Source organism: Leopardus geoffroyi, chromosome D2 (assembly GCF_018350155.1).
Source record: "Leopardus geoffroyi isolate Oge1 chromosome D2, O.geoffroyi_Oge1_pat1.0, whole genome shotgun sequence".
Classification (NCBI taxonomy): Eukaryota; Metazoa; Chordata; class Mammalia; order Carnivora; family Felidae; genus Leopardus; species Leopardus geoffroyi.
The window spans coordinates 45,899,627-45,919,475 of record NC_059334.1 but is presented as its reverse complement, the minus strand read 5'-3'; the positions used below and the strand labels follow the sequence as shown (position 1 = coordinate 45,919,475).

General features: G+C 54.4%; 1 protein-coding gene across 1 annotated transcript; it reads left to right on the top strand.

The window, feature by feature from the left end:
* Nucleotides 1–2,205: 2,205 nt before the first annotated feature.
* On the top strand, nt 2,206–19,459 carry LOC123576720 (annexin A8). Its single transcript, XM_045437942.1, has 12 exons — nt 2,206–2,467; nt 7,094–7,184; nt 8,192–8,286; nt 9,658–9,771; nt 10,539–10,629; nt 11,371–11,450; nt 11,954–12,013; nt 12,544–12,637; nt 12,892–12,987; nt 14,679–14,737; nt 15,875–15,997; nt 18,585–19,459. The coding sequence occupies exons 1-12, from the start codon at nt 2,447–2,449 to the stop codon at nt 18,642–18,644; spliced, it is 984 nt and encodes a 327-aa protein (XP_045293898.1). The 5' UTR covers nt 2,206–2,446; the 3' UTR covers nt 18,645–19,459.
* Nucleotides 19,460–19,849: the final 390 nt, after the last annotated feature.

Below are 19,849 nucleotides of genomic sequence, written 5' to 3'. Positions count from 1 at the left end.
GGTGTGGCCCTCACACTGTCTGCCTGAGCTGTGGGAAGGACAGACTGCAGTGATTTCCCGTATGAGGAGCCTACACAAAGTGTTCAGACAGGCACCCCAGAGGTGGCCAGCTATCTGTTCTGTCTGACACCCGGGCCAGAGCTCACTCAGCAGGGCTCAGGCACTGTGCTCAAGCACTCAACGTGGCCTCAGGCAACTTCTGCCTGCCTGACTCAGTGACCCAGTAATCCAGGGACAAAGTGTCACTCCAGATGGGGTGGAGGCCCATAGCCAAGGCCAGCAAGCTGCCCACATCCACCCAAAAGTGAGGAAAGGCCATCAGGAGGAGGAAATAGGCACAAGGGCAGAATGTGGGCACAAGGGGGCAGGTGAGAGACTCCAGAATGGACATGGTGACAACACATGATGTCAGAGGCCCACAGGAATGTGGGGCCCAATGGATGATCCAGGGATGGGGCTACTGAGTCAAGGGACCCTGCAGGAGGGGGGATGGGGGACGGGGAAGGCTCAGGGCTTTTGTCCCTGGGGTAGGAGGTGACCAAGCAATCCCAAAGGATGGCCAAGGTTCAGAACTTCTGATGAGGAGGGGGAAGAACAGAGGGCCCAGGAAGGAGACCCAGGGGTCAGTTAGGGTAGTAATAAAGAGACTAAGAAGGATGGCCCCTCAAAGGGCCAGATCATGTCTGTACCAAACTCTGTGGCCTGTCCTGGTCTCAGGGTCCAGCATTTCTCTCTGGGCTCTGCCAGGGCCCATCACACTAGTCCTGTCTAAGGTCATCCTCATAACTAGACTTCAACCACAGCCTCCTGGAGGGGACCCACTCACTAGACACTCATACTCATGCCACAGCATGGGCACGCCCCCACATGCACATGGGCATGGGCAGCTGAAGTCCTGAGAAGCCCCACCACTGAGGGCACCTCGTTTCTGACCCAAAGGGCTCCCAAGGAGCCTGGGAGTATGCGTCCCCAAAGTCCATGTGACTTTCTGACGGCACCGCACAGCACTATGCAATAGTGATGCCCAGTCTTCAGGCAGCTCTGGGTGGTGGCTGCCTCCCTCAGCCTATGCATCCAGCTCTGTCCCCACCCACCCCAGCCCACACTTCCAGAAAGAACAGCCTGGGACACCGTGCGTGTGGACCAAAGAGTATTGGACTCAGGGTCAGGAAACCAGAGGATTTTTGCATCAAGGGATCACTCTTATCTGTTACCCTGAGAGGTTTCACTAAACATGAAACAATCACACCACTGTGGGGCTATTTTTCGCTCAGGGGTTCTGGAAGCCCTGGGAGAGCCTCCCCAGGATGGAGGGGCCTCACCGTAACCCTGAGCCACTGTGTTTACCGTGAAAGGTGGGTTAAGAGTTGGGTAGAAAGAGTGTGCTGCAGAACATTCTAGTCAGGGGACCCAGGGAAGTCAAGCTCCAGAGGGGAAAAAATGAACCTCTTCCCTGGGGAGCTGGCTCCCTCCCTCGGCTGGCGTCCTATGAGGCCCAGCACAGAGCAGGCGCAGAGCAAGTCAGAGAGACCTGGTGGATGACAGCTCAAGAAGCAGGATTTGTTGGGGCGCCTGGGTGGCGCAGTCGGTTAAGCGTCCGACTTCAGCCAGGTCACAATCTCACAGTCCGGGAGTTCGAGCCCCGCGTCGGGCTCTGGGCTGATGGCTCAGAGCCTGGAGCCTGTTTCCGATTCTGTGTCTCCCTCTCTGTCTGCCCCTCCCCCGTTCATGCTCTGTCTCTCTCTGCCCCAAAAATAAATAAACGTTGAAAAAAAAAAATAAAAAAAAAAAAAAGAAGCAGGATTTGTGCAAAGGATCTGAACACTGGAGCCTCTTTCTCACTGTAGCACATGGCGCCCACACCTGCTTTTGGGGTTGAGGCAAAGAATAAGAGGGACATGCAGTGATTAAAGAGGTGTCCAGACTTAGAGACACCCCAAAAGATGGAGGCCGCCAGTGCCCATGTCCTTTGCCGGGCTCCCCACTGCCCTGTTAATGGCGTAGAAACTGCGCCATAAAAGAAAGGGAGATGTGGTTTCCTTCTTTTTTTTTTATAGATCGAATCTAGTAAAGATGGTATAAAACTACAGCCATGTTTACTAAGTGGGGACTTCAAAGGTCGGGACTCAGAATTTCCAGTCTGCGTAACAGCCACAGCCCAGACGTCTGGCAGCGAGTGGCAGAATTCCACAGGCAGGCGGGGGCGGTGCCTGGGTGCGGCCTGGGAGCCACAGGAGGGACCCAGAGCCAGGCAGAGCCCAGAGGGAAAGGGAGGGGGGTGGGGGCGGCGCAGGGTGGGGCCTGGGGCCTGCTTGCACCACCACACCCAACTCCAAGCAACCCGGCCTCTCCTCTGGAGGGCCAGTCCTGTGCCTCTCGGAGCGGAGGGAAGGTGGACTGGTCCTACTTCGTCTCCCTGGGGAAAGACGATCGAGAGGCGAACAAGATGGCCTGGTGGAAAGCCTGGGTAAGTGCGGAGCAAGCAGAGGTGGAAGGTTGGGTGCCTGCAGGGTGTCGGTAGACAGAAGTCAGCTCAGTCAACAATCACGCTGCCTGCCGGCCATGCACCAGACTGCACACTGAGGAGGCAAGAGAGAAGAGACTGTCCCAGCCCTAGAGGCGCTCACAGGAGAGAAGTTGTGTGTGTGTAGTGGGGGGCGGGGGGGCAGACAGATAAAGGAACCCTGAAATGCACTGAGGGGAACTGAGAAGCTGGGGAAGCCCAGAGGACAAGCCCCAGCAGGGAGGGGTCAGGCTGCTCGAAGCTACGGGTTATCATGTGTGAGTCATATGTGCATGCGTGTGGTATGTGTGCACATCCGTGTGTTTGAGGAGAATCAAGCAGATGGTTCCTTGCAGAGGGAACACACACACAAAAGCCCAGAAGGGTGGGCAGCTTGGCTTTGGAGAGAAGTGGCTCCAGAGAGGGTCCTGGGTGAGAGCGGAGAGGAATGGGGGCAGAGAGACCTAAAGAAGCAGGCAGGGCAGGTCCTAAAAGGCCTCGCATGGCAGGCCAAGGGGCTTGGGCTTTTACCTTAAGAGTAATGGGGAGCCACTGAAGACCCTTGAGATGATGAGCAACATGATCAAATTGGCTGATGTTGGAGGATCCATCAATGCCTACCCCTTAGGGCATGGGAGGGCAGGAAGTCCTCCGGCGATCAGGGGTGTTTATTCGTCAAGATTGAAGAAAGAGAAGAGAGGGCAGGAGCACCTGGCCCACAGGGGCCTTGAGTGGCTAAAATCCATGCTTTATAGAGTCATGGAGGACTGAGGTGGGGAAGACAGCACAGCCTGCCCCCAAGTCTCCTGCGTCCCAGCTGAATTAACAGATTCTTGGGAGTGTTTCACCTGGCTTTGAGTCTGAGGCCATCTCATGCAAAGGAGTTGAAAACACAAGACGGGGACAAAGAGGACAAGCAGATGACACCTGCAGGTGACATTGTGCCCAGGCACGACTCCTGCATTTCATCCCCAGGCACCCCAGGACATCAGGGCTGCTCTTTCCATTTTACAGATGAGAAAACTGAGTCTCAGAGACACTGGGTGACTTGCTCAGTCCCACAGCTAGCAGGCAGGGATCTAGCTAGAATTCAGGTCTCTCTCCACCCCCGTCCCCAAGCTGTCTGTGAGGGGCAGTGGGTAACCCAGGCTTATCCTGCTTCAGGAAATCTCTTTGCCACAAATGTCTCAACCCAGGAGTTGTTGGGTTCAGACAAACCAGGCCTGGACAGAGAGGAAGCTAGTGGCAATGGTGGAGCAGTTGTCTGGGCCCTGGCGAAGCAGCCGGGACAGGTCAAGGGGCTACAGTGGCCTCCAGTTTTGGCCTGGCCTGGCCTGGCCTGACGCAGATGTGGCAGGGAGAGCCCGGTGTTGGGTACTTTTCCACTGTCAGCTGCTGGCCTAGCCGGCCTGGCTCTGGGCCTTGCTCTCAGTGTGGCAGGAACCCCAGGTGGGTGAAGCCTCCTTTCAGGGACCTGCCAACCTGGCAGGATAATGATGACCTTCGCTGAGCACCATCGTGTGCCAGACATCCCTCTAAGCATCTCACATTCAATATCTCCCTTGAGCCTCGTCCCACCTCTACAATGTAGATGCCAGTGTCCTTACCCACAGATGAAGAAACTGAGGCACAGGAGGCTCAGCGGGTACCCAAAGTGGCCATGCTAGTAAATGCTAGAGTCTGGGTTAGACTCTGAGAAACCCATTTCCAGAGCCCAAACGGTGGACCTTGGCTGCCCCAAAACCAGTGGGGGGAACTGGTTTGGGTCAGCAAGATCGCAGGTAGACCCCACCTGGGACAGCTTGAGCTGCCAGTGAGGACCAGGCCCAGGACTGGGGTGGGGGAAGGGGTGGGGGTGGCTTGTGAAAGATCAGCTAGAAGGCGCCTGTCTGTGCCTGTCTCACTGAGATGAAGTCCTGTCTCCCAGGGCAGCCTCATGACGAGGGAGGGTAAAGGTGTGGCGGCTTCCCTGAACAGAGCTCTTACAGATAGAGTCTCAGGCAGGGTGGTCATCCTTTCGGTGAAAATGTTCCTGTCTGGACAAGCTCACTCCAGGCAGGGGGCCCAGACAGACTCTTCCTCCAACAGCGCGGTGTTTCAGATAGGAAGATCTGGAGTTCTATCCCTCCCTGCTTATATCCGGGGGTCTGATTCCAGATAATTGTACTTTTTATCCCCTAAAACCTTAGAGTGGGCAGAGAGGCTGAGGCTTCTTAATGCAGCAAAATCACCACCCCCCCCCCCCCCGGGAGCGGCTGACTAACACCCCTGCCCGAGCTGACCTCAGACCTGCTGAATGGGCTGCTCCCCAGTGACTCGGTCACTGCACATTTACTGCCAGTTTGGGGGCAGGGAGAAAGCCCCTCACGGGTGGCACCCAGAGCTCGAGCCCCCAGACACCCTGTGGGCAAGGCTTCCTTCAGTGAAGGGTTCTAGGGAAGTTCACTGTCTCGAAAAGGTGGAGTCATCAATAGTCATCATCGAAAGAGGGAAGTACACAGAACTCAACTTCTGAGTCAGATTCTGGGACCAGTGCCGACGCCACCACCTACTAGCTGTGTCACCTTGCCAAGTGCTCTGAGCCCAACTCCCTGTCCTGTAAAATGGGGCATTCATACCTACCTAGTGCAAGTATTGGAGAAGTCAAGGAGTTGTGCAGCATTGCACTTACAACACCTACAGCATCTTGCACAGAGGGCCTGGCCCAAAGGAGATGATCAAATGGCTATGGGTAGTAACAGCAGCTCAGACTCCACAAACTAGGGATACAATGTATTCATGCACACAATTGGGCAACCTCTGGGACCACACAGGCTCTTCTGGATGGACTTTGAGCAAGGAAATATTTCTTGTGCATGGTGCTAAGAAATGAGATAGGAAAATTTGTTACCAGACATTGGAAATTCAACCAAAGGGTATAGAAAGCCTTTTTACCTCTTACTCAAAAGGAATATCCTCATATATACCCCCACAGATGGCAATCTGCCCTGTATCTAATCAGGACAAGGAAGGAAGGAAGGAAGGAAGGAAGGAAGGAAGGAAGGAAAGGAAAGGAAAGGAGGGAGGGAGGGAGGAAGGAAGGATGGATGTGGTGATTAAATGGGTGGATGGATGGGTGGATGGATGAGTGGATGTGGCTGTTGAATGGGTGGAGAATGGATGAATAGATGAATGAATGAATGGGCTGGTGGGTGGGTAGGTGGGAAAGTAGATGAGTGGATGAGGGGCAGATAGAAGAAGTAGGTGTATAAGTGCACGAGAGACCAAACACAATGGGACTAAACTCCTTTCCGTTGAAGGATCTCTTGAGTCTTCTTCAGATTCCAATGTCCAATCTCCCTTCACTCCTCTACTATCCCTTTCCCGCAAACACATACTTGAAAAAGATCATTCATTTGCATCTGTGAAATTCTACAGGGCACAAATCTAAAGAGCCTTTGGGCAAGCCCTGAATTAAAGATTTGGCCCAGGTCAAGGGCCCAAGTACTTTGGTTATCTTGTTTATATCACAATTTTCAGAGCACCATGCAGCTCTTTCTAAACCTAACCTTCTATCCTCCATGAGCCTGGGGACTTGCAAAGGCCCTAAGCTGTCAGGATGCTCAGCTGGGTGCCCTGACTCTCTACCTTCTTCTAAGTACCCGCTTCTCAGAAAGGAGGCAGCTTGAGCTCAGACCATGCCTCTCTTCCCAGCCTTGTCTGCCCACTCTCCAGGTAGCGCGTTCAACTCCATGAAGCCTGTCCTCGCTTGCTTATTGTCCTTGTGGTTTGGGGTGCGTTGTCCTTTCCCACTGCCTGTCAACCATGCTGGAGGGAGCTGGGGGGGGTGTGGTAGGTGGGGCCTGCTCCCTGCCCTCAGATGGCACTAACTGGGAGAGGCCTGGCCTGATCGGAGCCCACACCCCAGGGCAGGGGCAGGGGCAGGAGAGGTTATGTGGCTCCCTCCCACAAGCTGTGGTTCTGGGTGGTGCCAGCCTATTAACCAAAGAGCGGTTCTGTGGAGGTGATCTGGCAGTCCCACAGAGCCCAGAGGAGAACCACTGACTCCTCACAACCAGGCCAGGCAGGCGTGGTCTCTCAGGGAACCCTCACTTAATAGTAGCTTCCCCACACAGCTGACTTCTGGGTGGCTGGCCTGAGTCAGAGACCCCCCAGGAGGTCTAACCCCAAGCTACACGTCATAGGATATACTGCCATTCGTGTTCCTTTGTACACACACCCTGCAAGGCCCCCCCCCCTTCTCCTCCCAAGCTCCCATCACCTCAGATAAACCTCCTCCCCAGCCTCAGGATTCTTCTCACAAAAGATCCAAGAACAGGGCTGGTGAGAAGGTTGAGGCAGGGAAACTGTAAGTCTCTTCCGAAGGCAGCCAGGTGGGCAGGAGCACGTCATGGTTAATTGCCCTTGTCATCCCGATAGAACCATTGCTGGACTCTGAAGGAGGTCCCCCCAAGCCCCTGCTGCTCCTTTCTCAGGCCAGCCCCCCATCCTAGGACCTCCTTCTGGTTCTTCCCTCCCCCCGACACCTGCTGGCAGTTTGCTCTGCCTTCCCTGCCTTCCCACTTTGAACAGGCCTGGGTTCTTTTACAGATTGAACAGGAGGGTGTTACCGTCAAGGGCAGTCCCCACTTTAACCCAGACCCCGACGCGGAGACCCTCTACAAAGCCATGAAGGGGATTGGTGAGTGGACGTCCTCCGCCTTCCCTCGGGAGCACCTGCCCGCTCTGCTCAAGACCGCTGCGCTCACGGCTCTGCAAAGGGGATGTCAGGGGACAGCCTGGGAGTCTGGGACTGACTCCCGGCACCCAGAGAAGCACACAGGCCCCCTCCCCCAGCCCTGGTCTACGTGCACCCCCACCCCCCAAGGCAGGAGAAGGGGAAGGGTGGTTGCGCCTCCCTGGGCGGGAAGAGGAGGCCATCTGCTGTGCGTGCCTACGCGTCCCTGGGTGGGCAACTTTACCCAGCTCGGTCTGAGGCTTCTCACAGAATGGCCTCAGGAACTCTGGACCTGCCTGTCACTGTAAGTTTTGGAAGGGATGAAGCTGAAGGTTCTGTAGGGCTGAACTGGGACACTCAGCTTCCCCCCTCTGCTTGGGCTGGGCACAGGGGCCTCCTTCCTTGTCTCAGGTGTGTGCATTCCTGAATCCAGCCAGGGCCTGGAACCGCCGTTTCTAGGTGAACCTTGACAGCATGCTCATGACCTCTACTTCCTGTGAGATCTCTGCCGTCATCTCCACTTCCCAAAGGAGGAAAGGGATGCTTGGGGAAATGAGGCTGCTTGCCCACAGGCTGCTGGGATGGGACTAAGATCCAGTTTGCCGGGCCCTCGGTCCTATTTCCCCCCACTGCCATTAGCACAAGAGAAGACAGGGTGGGAGGTCTCACTGTCCAAGCTCCAAAGGCCCCAGGCGACGTCCAGAGCAGACCAGATGACCAGAAGGTCCTCAGATTCTATCACCCTGACACTGGCCCCAGGCAGCACCCCAACACTGTGTGGGCAGGAGGTGGGGAAAGGACAGAAGGATTTCCGGCCTAGGTGTCTTATCGACACCATGAAATCGTCAGGTTTTGGAGCTATCTAGGAGGTGTGTGCCCACTTCTTGGCCACCAGGCAGCTTCCCTCCTTCCTGCTCAGCCCCCAGCCTCCCTGGGAGCAGTGGGGGTGCTCACACTGTGCCCCCCTGCAGGGACCAACGAGCAGGCCATCATCGATGTGCTCACGAAGAGAAGCAACGCACAGCGGCAACAGATCGCCAAGTCCTTCAAGGCGCAGTTTGGCAAGGTAAGGGTGGGACGGGAGTCCGGTTTCCTCGGGGTGGGGGTGGGCGGGCACTGCCGTGGCCAGAGACAGCCTGGGGGGGCAGCTCTGTTCTGGGTGAGGCCCTTGTCTCGAGGCCAGCTTCTAGAACCATGGGGCGGATAGGGCACGCTTACACCAAAAATATTATTAATTGCTTATCTGAAGTTAGAATTTCACTAGCCATCCTGCGTTTTATTGGGAAAAGCTACCTATGGCTCCTCACACCCCTGGCTTGGTGTCAGACATTCTACAGTCCAGCCTGCCCGCCTCCTCCTCTCCACCCCCGTCTCTCTCACCGAGCTCCTTGACATTGGCTCCACAGCCCCGTCCTTGAGCTGTTTCCCGGCCTCTGTACCTTGCTCACCCTGTTCCCACAGCCTGGAACGCCCTTCTCTTGCCCACGCACAGAGGTGCAGGCCAAGCTCTGCTCCATTCTATGGCACAGGACTCTCCCTTCATCTTGGAGCTTCTTGTGCCCCGTGCCTCCTCCCTCTGCCTCGAGGGAGCTCCAGGGAGCACACAGGCTGGACCCTTCTTCTCTCCCTTTTCCTTCCACCAGCCCGGGTCAGAGCCAGACACTGGGGCACTAGCCAAACACAGGAACAAAGGCACACATAGCCAGGGCTGGAGGAAGCCTCCACCAATGCATGTCATGAGTTGGGAAGATTTGACGCAGGAAAGTGAATGATGAAGTCTAAATATTCCAGGGGACACCAGTGTCCTTTTTAACTTTTTTTTTTTTTTAATTTCTTTCTCTTAATCTTCACAACTGGCATTATTCTCTGCATTCAGCATTAGGGGCAACTGATGTTTTAAGAGGTGGAATAAGTTACCCAAGATCCCAGAGCCTACAGGCAACAAGGTTGGGATTTAAATCCAGGTCTGACAAGGTCCTTGGTCCTTTGCTGTGTCGTGCAGATCAGCTGGGTGTGGTCTCATGGCTTCTTCTGGAGACCAGTGTCCCTAGAAGGAGACACACATGAGATAGATTCCTTAATTCAATCATGCATCTATTCAGTGCCCATGGGCTGTGACGGGATTTGATGATGAGCAATGATAAATGTGTATTTCGGCCCAGCACTGCACTGAGAGCTGAGTCAAGCCACACACATCTCTCGGCCAGTCCCCTAAGCAATGGTATAAAGCAGGAGCATCTCTGTCTCCATTTCACAGGTAAGAGTGATGATGCTCAGAGAGGCAAAGCGGTTGGCCCAAGAAACCCCAGCCAGCACCAGCGCGTGGCAGAGCCCACAGGGGAGTCCAGCCAGAGCCCCCAGGACTGGCTGGCGCCCTGCTGTCCACACTCAGGTGGGCAGGACACCCAGAACATTGTCCTTCCTTCTCTTGCATTAGGATCTCACCGAGACCTTGAAGTCGGAGCTGAGTGGCAAGTTTGAGAGGCTCATCGTGGCCCTCATGTACCCACCATACAGATACGAAGCCAAGGAGCTGCACGATGCCATGAAGGTAACTAAGCAGGTGGGGTGGGTGAGGGGCAGAAATACCTAGGAGGACTGGGTGGGGGCGCTGCCTGGGACACCTTTCCCAAGAGAGCCTGGCACTGGGAGCTCCGAGCTCCCCTTGAGCCACCTTTTGAAATGACCGGGCCGGCTGAGCCTGCAGCCTGCTGCCCAGACTGCCCCCACACCCAGACTGGCTGGCCTCTGCCGTCCCCCCACCATGAGGAAGCCAAACTCAGCACTTCTCAGGACAGCGCCAGACCAGGGTGCAAGAAATAGAGAGCTACGTCTGCGGTCTCTGCCTGGTCTCTCGGATTTCCTATTACTCCCACTGCTCCTTCCGCCCTCGCAGATGATCAAGGAGGGAATCAGGGTCTGGCTAGAAGAATCATCTCCATAGAAAGCACACTGACTGGGTGTGCGGCCCCAGCATTTGGCATCTGTTATCTCCAATCCTCCTTCGGGGCGGGGCGGGCAGCTTTTTATCCGGAGGAGAGAAGCCTTAGGCTCAGAGAGGTGGAGTGACCTGGCTGGAGACCAACCAGCATGGAGGGCGGAGCCAAAACAGAACTTTCCCATCGCCTCACCTGCCCACAGGATCCACCACTGGAGACAAACACGTGCGACTTCCTCCAGAAACACCCCCCCCCCCCAGTGAAGGCCCCCATCGGAGGGGGCAGAGCAGTGACCGGTTCTGCCTCTAGTTAAGAGGGTGTGGACAGAGCAGGAGGGCACGGGCAGAGCTCTCCAGAAGACACAGGTTTTTATCCACAGGGCTTGGGAACCAAAGAGGGCGTCATCATCGAAATCCTGGCTTCTCGGACCAAGAACCAGCTGCAGGAGATAATGAAGGCTTACGAGGAAGGTGAGGGAAGGTGCGAGGCCTGAGGTCGAGGCTCACTTGGAAATGGCCACAGGCTTTGGCAGCCTGGCAGGGGATGAGGGACAAGTGGTGCACTGAGCCACACTGGAAGAGACCCTTTCTGGGCCTTTCCACACATGGGTGCTAAGCACCTACTGTATGCCCAGTCCTGTGCCTGATGGTCTCTAAGCCCCCTGAAGCCCACGGACTGCTGGGGGAGAGGGGCACGTACCCTAAACTCTCTGCCCCTTGAGGGCATGGCAGTGCGGTGGGCCCCGGGCTCTGTCCACGCTGGATGGGGCTGGCTCCTTCCTGGCTGGACACAGGCTGGCCCTGGGGACCGTGTGGGGGCCCCATTGCAATGGGCAGTATAGCCCACAGGCCAGCTATCGTGGAGTCTGCAGGATGCAAGGCAAACGGAGGCCAGCATGTCCTCCCCGTGGTCTGCCCGGTGGGCAATGTGCCTGAAGGCTCTGGCTTTGCCAAACTCCACATGAAGCAGAGCTCAGGAGGCAGCCCCTGGAGGGGCTCTCTGGCCTGACCCACCTTTGCGATCAGAGCTGGGCTGGCAGTCTGTGTTGCTTCCCCACCAGGAGGTGGGGCCTCTGCCATTCAGGCACCTGGGGAGTATGTCCACTCCACGTGACTCGTTCTTACCAGAAGGCTTTAACTGGGGGAAGCGCGGGGAATGGGGCTGGGAGGAGGAAAGCGGGTCTGTGCCTCACGGTCCTGTCTCCCCTGCAGACTATGGGGCCAGCCTGGAGGAAGACATCCAGGCAGACACCAGCGGCTACCTGGAGAGGATCCTGGTGTGCCTCCTGCAGGTATCACAGCCCAGGCTGCTGGGAGCCCCTTGCCTGGAGGACCCCAACAGCTGGGCCCCGGGGAGCAGTTCTTGGGCAGAGCTGCTGGGGTGGGGTGGAGCGAGGGCTGAGGTACAGCCCCAGCAACCTGGGCTCATCGGGTGCCTACCTCCCTGCGTGGTTGGAGGATTCTCACACCTGCACCTCCCTGACAGCCACATGGGGGCGCCGTAGAGCTGGGAGGAAAGTGCCCTGTCCCCTAGGGGGTGCTTCACACACACAGCCCTTGCCAGGCACTCTGCTTACCTTAGCTCACTGATTCCCCCAGCTCCCTCGGAGGCAGCCCTTACTACTCTTACTTTCCAGATGAGAAAACCTGGCCCCGGACAGGGTAACTGGCCTGCTGAAGTGCGCATGGCCAGAAAGCTGTAGAGCCCTGCCTTCCCTCCTGCCCAGCTCTCCCCTCTGCCTCGGCTGCTCTGCTGGGCTAGCCTGCCTTACATCGTCACCTTTTCTGTTCCTAGGGCAGCAGGGATGACGTGAGCGGCTTTGTGGACCCAGGACTGGCCGTCCAAGATGCACAGGTGAGGCTACATACACCCGCAGCTGCTTCTGCCCTGCAGGCCTCCTGCCCCACCCTCTGCCATCTAGACTCCTGGGGCTGATGCCTAGAAGACTCACTCAGCCCCTCTGCCCACCCGGGTTCTCTTTGGCACTAAGCTAGGCCGGGACCCAGCCCCGCTCTCTGCAGACCTTTATCTCCTTGGTGTCCCAGGAGGAAAGTGAGGGTGTCGGAGACACTCAGAAAGCAAGAAGGGGAGTGACTTGGGAGGGGTCCACTGGAGCTCTGTCCTGGAACAGCCCAACCTGGGGCCTCTAGGCCTCTGAGGACCCACTGGGCACATTCAGATCGCCATAGTTCTGCCTGCTGGCAGAGTGCTTGGAGATGCCCAGAGGCAGAGCAAAGCCCCAGGGGGAGGCAGGGGAGCTGGCAGAGTGGCTTCTGGCCCGGTATCCAGAAGGGATTTTAACCGATCTGGTGGGTGGGTCGGGGCGGGGGGACCTCACCTCCTTGCTCCCCTTCACTGGCTTGTTGCGGCTGTCCCAATGCTAGGATCTGTACGCCGCGGGCGAGAAGATTCACGGGACTGACGAGATGAAATTCATCACCATCCTGTGCACACGCAGTGCCACGCACCTGATGAGAGGTACCGGGGAAGGAAGGAGGCAATGTGAGGAGGCACAGGGCGCCCCGGCCACAGGGCCTCTCCCTTCACGCTGACTATCCAGTGTGCATCCTTGTCTAGTCATGCAGCTGGGGTGAGAGCCAGGGAAAGGGACCCTTTCCCTGGTAAACAGGTGGAAGTCAGGGGCGGTACATGGGTATGCAGTCTCTGATCTGAGACGCCGGGGGTGTCGCACTGAGACCGCATATCCCTTAAGAGAGGATGTCTCTCTACAGTGTTTGAGGAATATGAGAAAATCGCCAGCAAGAGCATTGAGGACAGCATCAAGAGTGAGACCCACGGCTCCCTGGAGGAGGCCATGCTCACAGTGGGTAAGAGATGGGGCTCGGTGCTCAGACACGCGGGTGTCCACAGTGACGGGGCTCGGCAGTGGGGCAGTGCCCGGGGTGGCAATAGCAAGCAACTGGGTCCCTATGTCCACCTTCAAGGGACCACTGCTGGCCACCGCCAGGCCACACACATGTACCCTTCAGCCCAGAACACTGGAATTATTCTACCCCCCTTGTCTTCCGTGTGGCGTGTCCCACCAAGGGCTATTCTTGGTACTGCCCATGTAATCCCTGTGCTATGTGAGTGTGAGTGTGAGTGTTAGTGTGAGAAGGAGGCATGTGAGAATAAGTGAGTATGTGAATGTGTGTGTGCATTTGCAGGATTATGTCAGACCCAGGGCCTGTGCTCCCCTCCAACAGCCACACAGGGAATATTCTGGATCTGGCTGTGAAGCCCTGAAGAAAGCCACCTGTCTAGACCTGAGCCAGCAGCCTGGTCTCTTCCTTGGTTGCTCATCGAAGAAATGATGATGCATAGTTGGAGTCCAAACTGAGTGATTGATGGGCTGATGCTGGGGAGCACTGAGAACCTTCCCTAAAGCTTGACCACATCTTGGGGGCCAGAACTGAGATCACAGGGAGGGGAACCGTGGCACAGCAAAGAGCTGAGGCCCAGGGGCAGAGGGACTTTTCCTCTCCTCCCTCCCATGATGGAGCCAATGTCAGGGCCCCGGGGCTAGGACACTCACGTCTACACCAGGCTGTCCCCCTCCAGTGCTGGGCAGTCAGGGGAGCTCCACGGTGTGCCTGGGTCTTGCAGGGTGGCCCGGGGCATCTGACACTCCCCAGCAGGCTTTGACCTCTGTGATAAAAACCCATCTATGTCAGAGCATCTCAGCATACCGCCTGCTCCAATCTCAGTGAGTCAGCCCCTGCATGGAGTTTGAACGACCTCCTGGTAAATCTTCGGACAGGGAAAAGCAGGGTGTGCAGTTCCCTCCTGTGCTGGCCACTTCCTATTCTCCTTGAAGACTCCCATCATCCCCCTCGCAGATGAGGACTGGGTAAGGCAGGCAGGTCAGACAATGAAGTCATACCAGGCCATCAGCAGGCTGTTGAACACTGGCCTACCTCAGGCAAAGCCCACACTTTTTCTACTGCCCTGGGCTAGAGTGCCAACTTCCCTGACCCAGATGCCGAGTCTCTGCAGCAGCATCTATGAAAGCGAGTGTGGGGCCCACTCTCTGATGCCCTTAGTGCTCTGGGGCTGGGCCCCATCTGTCACACGGAAATTCAAATGCAGGGGCCTTACTGATAAGCGACAGGTAAAGTGGACATTCCGAGGCCAGTGGTCACTATAACCATGGCTCTTCTGTGGAGCTGAGTGGCCAGATTCTTGGCAAAGCTGGCTCTGGAGTGTAAGAGCCTAGGGACTGCCCTGGACAGAACCAGCCTCCCACGGGCCAGCCCTGTGGACCCCAGTGCATTTACACCTCATGCTTTGCCTGCTTGCTCTGTGCCTTCGGACCTGTGCCCAGTGCCCCAGGCTTCCTTCCCTGTCCTGCCCCACCCAATGCAAAGCCTCTTGTTTTTGAACGAGGCAAAGCATAAATAAATAGGCCAAGAATTGCATAATGCTGGCCCTTAAGACCCAAGGCAGGACGTAAATAAATAAACATGTACGCAATGCCACCTACAACCTCTAGTGTTAACAGAGCTTCCTTGTTTGTCAGTGAAATGCACCCGGAACCTCCACAGCTACTTTGCAGAGCGACTTTACTACGCCTTGAAGGTAACTATTCTGCCTTTTGTGCCCTTTATTGTCAGCCCTACTCGGCACCAACTACAAAGCCAAGGTGTTCAGAGCCACTACCGTCTTCAACCCTGTGTCTTCTCTTATTCCAACCTCTTGTGATCAGAATGCTGTAGTTCTCAAAGGGCAAACTGAGTCCAAGAAGGGAATCCACACCTCCTGAGGGTGAATCTGAGCAGGTGTTTTCGCAGGTGTTCATTGCACTGATCTTCTATCACAATCCTGTGAGACCTGTGTCATAGCTGCCATCCAAGAGATGGTGAAAGTAGGGCTTGTGGTCAAGGTCACACAGTTGATAAGTGGCAGAGTCTTGATTTGAACCCAAGCCAGGCCACCTGTCCTTTTTATCCCACCATGTGACCTCCTGGAGAGAGCAGGAAGTCAAGGCGCCCTTTGAATGGAAGTTCAGAGGGAGATTGTCACACGCAGCACTCAACTTTCGTGTGCATCCCAGATATGCCAATCTGGGTTTGTCTGTTGTCCAAGAGGCTGCACTAGCCATTCAAACAGACATCCAAGCCACTTGTATCAGGTGAAGTTTCCGGCACCTGGAACCAAACTGGAAGATAGACATTCAAAGTGATTCCCTGAGACTGAAGTCAGTGGCCACCTTCTCTGATCTGTGCTTGTTGGTACCACCTGAAATTAGAGTCCTAAGTTCTATGGCCAGGAAGTGAGAGAGGGCATGGGCTTCCCTTGGCCATCTGACATGAGACTAGTCAAAGATGAAAGTAAGCAGGAAGGTCCTGCTTGTGACTTGGCCAGTTGAGCCGAGCTTCATGATGTCGCTACCCTAGGAAGACGTCGTATTCCTGTAGTGGTGAGTATTCTGTGCCTAGAATCTGACGTGGCAAAGCCAACACACAGTGCACTTTGGGACATCTGGCTCCCAATAGGGGCTGATACGTGGGCCAGTGAGGGAGAAGAGATTGAGGGAATGGAGATCCTGAGCTACGAAAGTACCCCTCTCAGTGCTTCACCCGATGAAGCAGAGGCTCATTCCTGCATCTCCATCCCCCCGTAAGGCCCCCTGCACCCAAAGCACAGATGCGTCCCTCATCACAGAGATGGACCAGAAGGGCCAGCAGTGATTGTTGATTGCTGCGTCTTGTCCAGGGAGCAGGTACGCGTGATGGAACCCTGATAAGAAACATCGTTTCAAGAAGCGAAATTGACTTGAATCTTATCAAGTGTCAGTTCACGAAGATGTACGGCAAGACCCTCAGCAGCATGATTATGGTAAGCCATGAGTTCCTGATTCTACCACTAGTTGGAAACGGAGGCATTACTGGGAGGCCTGGATGCTGTGACCAAAGTCCTAAGTCACATGTGTCCATCCCTTCCCAGTGGGTGTCACACTCGAGCATTCATTGCTATGCAGTGTGTACAGGGATTGGCAAGGGGTGAGTGTGGCTAGGGCTGGGAGGGGACTTGGGCAGGTGCACACAGACCAGATCATGGAGGCCCGTGTACATCACACCCGGAGCTGGCTTTGCGTTCGAGCTATGGTCGTCCCTTTGAAAATGACACACTGAATCCTTTCAGAGGGAGGAAGCCACGTCCGAATGTCAATGACAGTATATAGTTTGGTAGGAATTGCGGCAGTAGCTTTCAAATCTAGACTTCACATCTAGTCCTAGCAGCATGATTTTAAGGAGATAAGTCAGATGGGCTCCAGCACACTACCAAACCAGATGCTGGTCAGTAAACCTTCTGGACCCGAGAAAATGCAGTGATAATCACACCGCCGTAATTTTGTAATAGCTCTTCTAGTTATTAATGCAAATGAGGTCTTGACAGCTTCATGAACAGAAGTCAAACCTCGAGAAGTATACCCCTAAGTCTCCATTGGGTCAAGTCAAGTCTCTAGTTATTCTACAAATATCTGTTGTCAGCCACTCTTTCCAAGAAACACATAGCTCACAGTATGGTAAAAAGACATTTCTACTTTAAAATGTCTCAGGATGGGCCAGCGGGCAGGTGGGGGTGAAGGACCGTGGGATTATTCTTTGTTTTGTTTTTGGCTTTCCAGCCAGTGTTGTCAAAAGACAGGAGGGCTGCCCAAAACCCAGCCCTGGCTCCTGACGTGTCACCTGCAGCAATGGCTTTCCCAGCCTCCAGTCCCAGGAGAGTGTTAGGAAAATTTTCAACCATACATGGTTTCTATTGCATCGGGGAAATGCCTCTACCTTCTCACCATCACAGTTAGATTGAGCCACGGGCAGACTTCAGAGGAACAAAAACACTGAGCGAAAATGATCACTTTGATGCATCCAGTGTGTAGACTTCATGATGGAGACTTAGCAGGCTAATTAGCGCCTGAAAAATATCATCGATGATCTAGTCCCCCGTCTAGACATACAAGAAAGCCCGCCCTCGTTAGGTTTTGCCTACTGTTGTCACTTACGAAAATTTACTTGGAATTGCCAAATATTTTCTTTTTAATATAGACCACTCTCTGTAGTTGTCATCAAAGCAAAAATGATGCCCAAATGGTGATATCAGCATTAAAAACTTCTGTATAGAAATTAATAGAAAAATTAAAAAAAAAAACCATGGATAACTTTATACCCACACATTTAAAAAGATAGACACCATGAATAGTTTTCTGAAAAAAAGCAAAATAACACAGAAACAAAAATGCTATATTACAAAAATTGTTTTGTGAATAGTAAAAGAGGAAGGAAGGAAGGAAGGAAGGAAGGAAGGAAGGAAGGAGGGAAGGAAGGGAGGAAAGGAGGGAGGGAGGGAGGGAGGGAGAAAGGAAGGAAGGAAGAAATTTTAAATGTGGTTAAAAATCTACAAGAAAATTTCATGCCCAAATGATTGCACAAGCAAAGCTGACTAAACCAATAAGGACTCGGTGATTCCCATGAGGCATAAACTGCTGTAGCGCATAGGAAAGGGGAACTGGCCCACCCCTATCACTTATATCCTCACCCTCCCCTTTTCCTCAACTGCATAAAAAGGGAGTTGGTGATATGCCCTCCCCTGTTCTCCCTGGCTCTGTGTGCAGATCCTGGACCAGCCAGACCTATCAGGACCCGCCTCATAGCTAAGGGGGACTGGTAGACCACACATATGGGGTTCAGCCATTGGCCTTGTGGGGTCTATCCTATTGGGAGACAGCTGCTGCACCCCTATGTGAGCCACCTGCTATGCAGGCAAGCCCACGTTTCCCCTGCTAGTCACTCCTCAGCACATCTTAGCAACGCTCGTATCAGCATCAACGTCAGCTGACAGATGAGCAGGAGTCTCAGGGTGGAGACAGGACTTGCCTCAGCCACAGGGTCAGTGAGTGACAGAGCTGTGGTCTGGGTTCTGTGTGGACCCAAAGCCGGGGCTCTCACCACCTCCCCCACTGCCTCTAGGTATGTGGGTATGGGTGTATGGCCCTGGGGGCCCTACTTCCAACCTCGGTTCCCTGATCTGCAGTAGGAGGTGTTGAATAAATGATGGGTCATGTCAAATAAATGAGTGGTGGGGCCTGCCCAGGTCCTGACACGGGGAAGAGTCCTGGGACAGCTGACGGGGGTAGGGGACCATCCAAATGCCTTCCTTGCTCCAGAGCAGAACTGTGTCTGTGATTCATTTTCTACATTAAGCTCCCCTGTACTCATAAGAGAATCGAAAGGAGATACAAAGAAATAGCCTGAAATGGAAAACAAGAAAACAAAAGCCTGAAATGGAAAACAAAACATAGCATGGGCCTGTGTCATGGGAACCCACAGGGGATGTGCCAGGTCTCTTCCCGAAGACCATGACTTGTAGTAATAACCGCAGCTGACAGATACCCCTGTGACTCTCTTGTCCCTCCTGTCCTCAGGGAGACACCAGTGGCGACTACAAGAATGCCCTGCTGAACCTGGTGGGCAGTGATTCCTGAAGGCTCAGAGTGGGGCAAAGGCCAAGAAGCCGGAGCCACAGGGCCTTGCCTGCTCAACCTTGGCCATGGATTGGGGGGGGGGGGGGGGGGGGGCCAACTTGCCTTTCAGTCTTCTGTCTCCCAGCTTCTAGTGCTTTCCAGCCAGCTTCTCTGCCTGGGGCTCCTCCCTCCACTGCCCCCTCCCCCAGTCAGTTCCGGGTGTGAGCACATTGCCAACCTGAGTATAATCTGGCCTGACAGACACCTTGGTGTGAAGGGGTTGTTTCTTCCTCCACACAAGGAGCTTCCCAAGCTGTGCCAGAGTCAGCTGTGCCCAGGTCGCACAGGTACACAGCCCTACCCCGTGTACTAAATCAAGATCTGCGAAGACCAGAGAATATGGAATTTGCATAAGCATCTCAGCTGATATGCCTCTCTGAAAGGCCACCAGGGAGGCCAGAGGAACCCATGTGTTTCAGAGCCCATGTATGTGAGCCGCTGAGAGAGAAACACACACATTCGGGCCCACTGGGAGGTCCCTCACATTCATTCACGAGCCTCCTCTAAAAACTCTTCACAACTTGAGGCTGTAGGTAGAATAAAAATTCCCTTGCTGTCTAACTAATAGAGAAAGCTGCAAATCGATGTCCCATCCCAGGGACGCTGTGTTCTGAGGGGCCCGGGCTTATCCAATCCTTGATCAAAGGAGCTGTTCTTTCCTCCCCTGACATGAGCAGGGAGCATCTCTCATTCCAACCAAATGGCAATGGCAGCTAAAGCTGAGATGCCTGGGTTGTGCTTTTCAGAATAATAAAGACTTGTACGTTCAAATCTAAGTGCCTTTGGATTTTTATCAGTGGCCAGACCAGGCCCAACTTAATTTGTCCGCATTCATAAAAGAAATGTGATCTTTAAAAGCTTGTCATGGGGGTGGGGGGGTGCTGAAACAAACCTGAGTACACAGGTGGGAAAGGGGACATGGCCAGGGCACTGAAAGTGTCCTCTGCACCTCCAAATCATTTTTGCTAGAATAACCTTTTGGGCACTTCTGATAAAACAGACATAGTCCTCAGGTACTTTCACAGTTGCTCTGGGATTTTTTTTCTTTTTTCCTTTTTCTTTTTAATGCATCTGTATTCTTAAAAATAATTTGGTGTCAGAATGGCTAACATTAACAACTCAGGCAACAACAGATGTTGGCGAGGATGCAGAGAAAGAGGATCTCT

Excerpts from the sequence above, each read along its gene's own strand:
- LOC123576720 (XM_045437942.1), top strand. The coding sequence starts at position 2,447 with ATGGCCTGGTGGAAAGCCTGG. Across the intron at positions 7,185-8,191 it reads CAAAGCCATGAAGGGGATTG|GGACCAACGAGCAGGCCATC; the intron begins GTGAGTGGACGT and ends GCCCCCCTGCAG. Across the intron at positions 15,998-18,584 it reads CCCTCAGCAGCATGATTATG|GGAGACACCAGTGGCGACTA; the intron begins GTAAGCCATGAG and ends TCCTGTCCTCAG.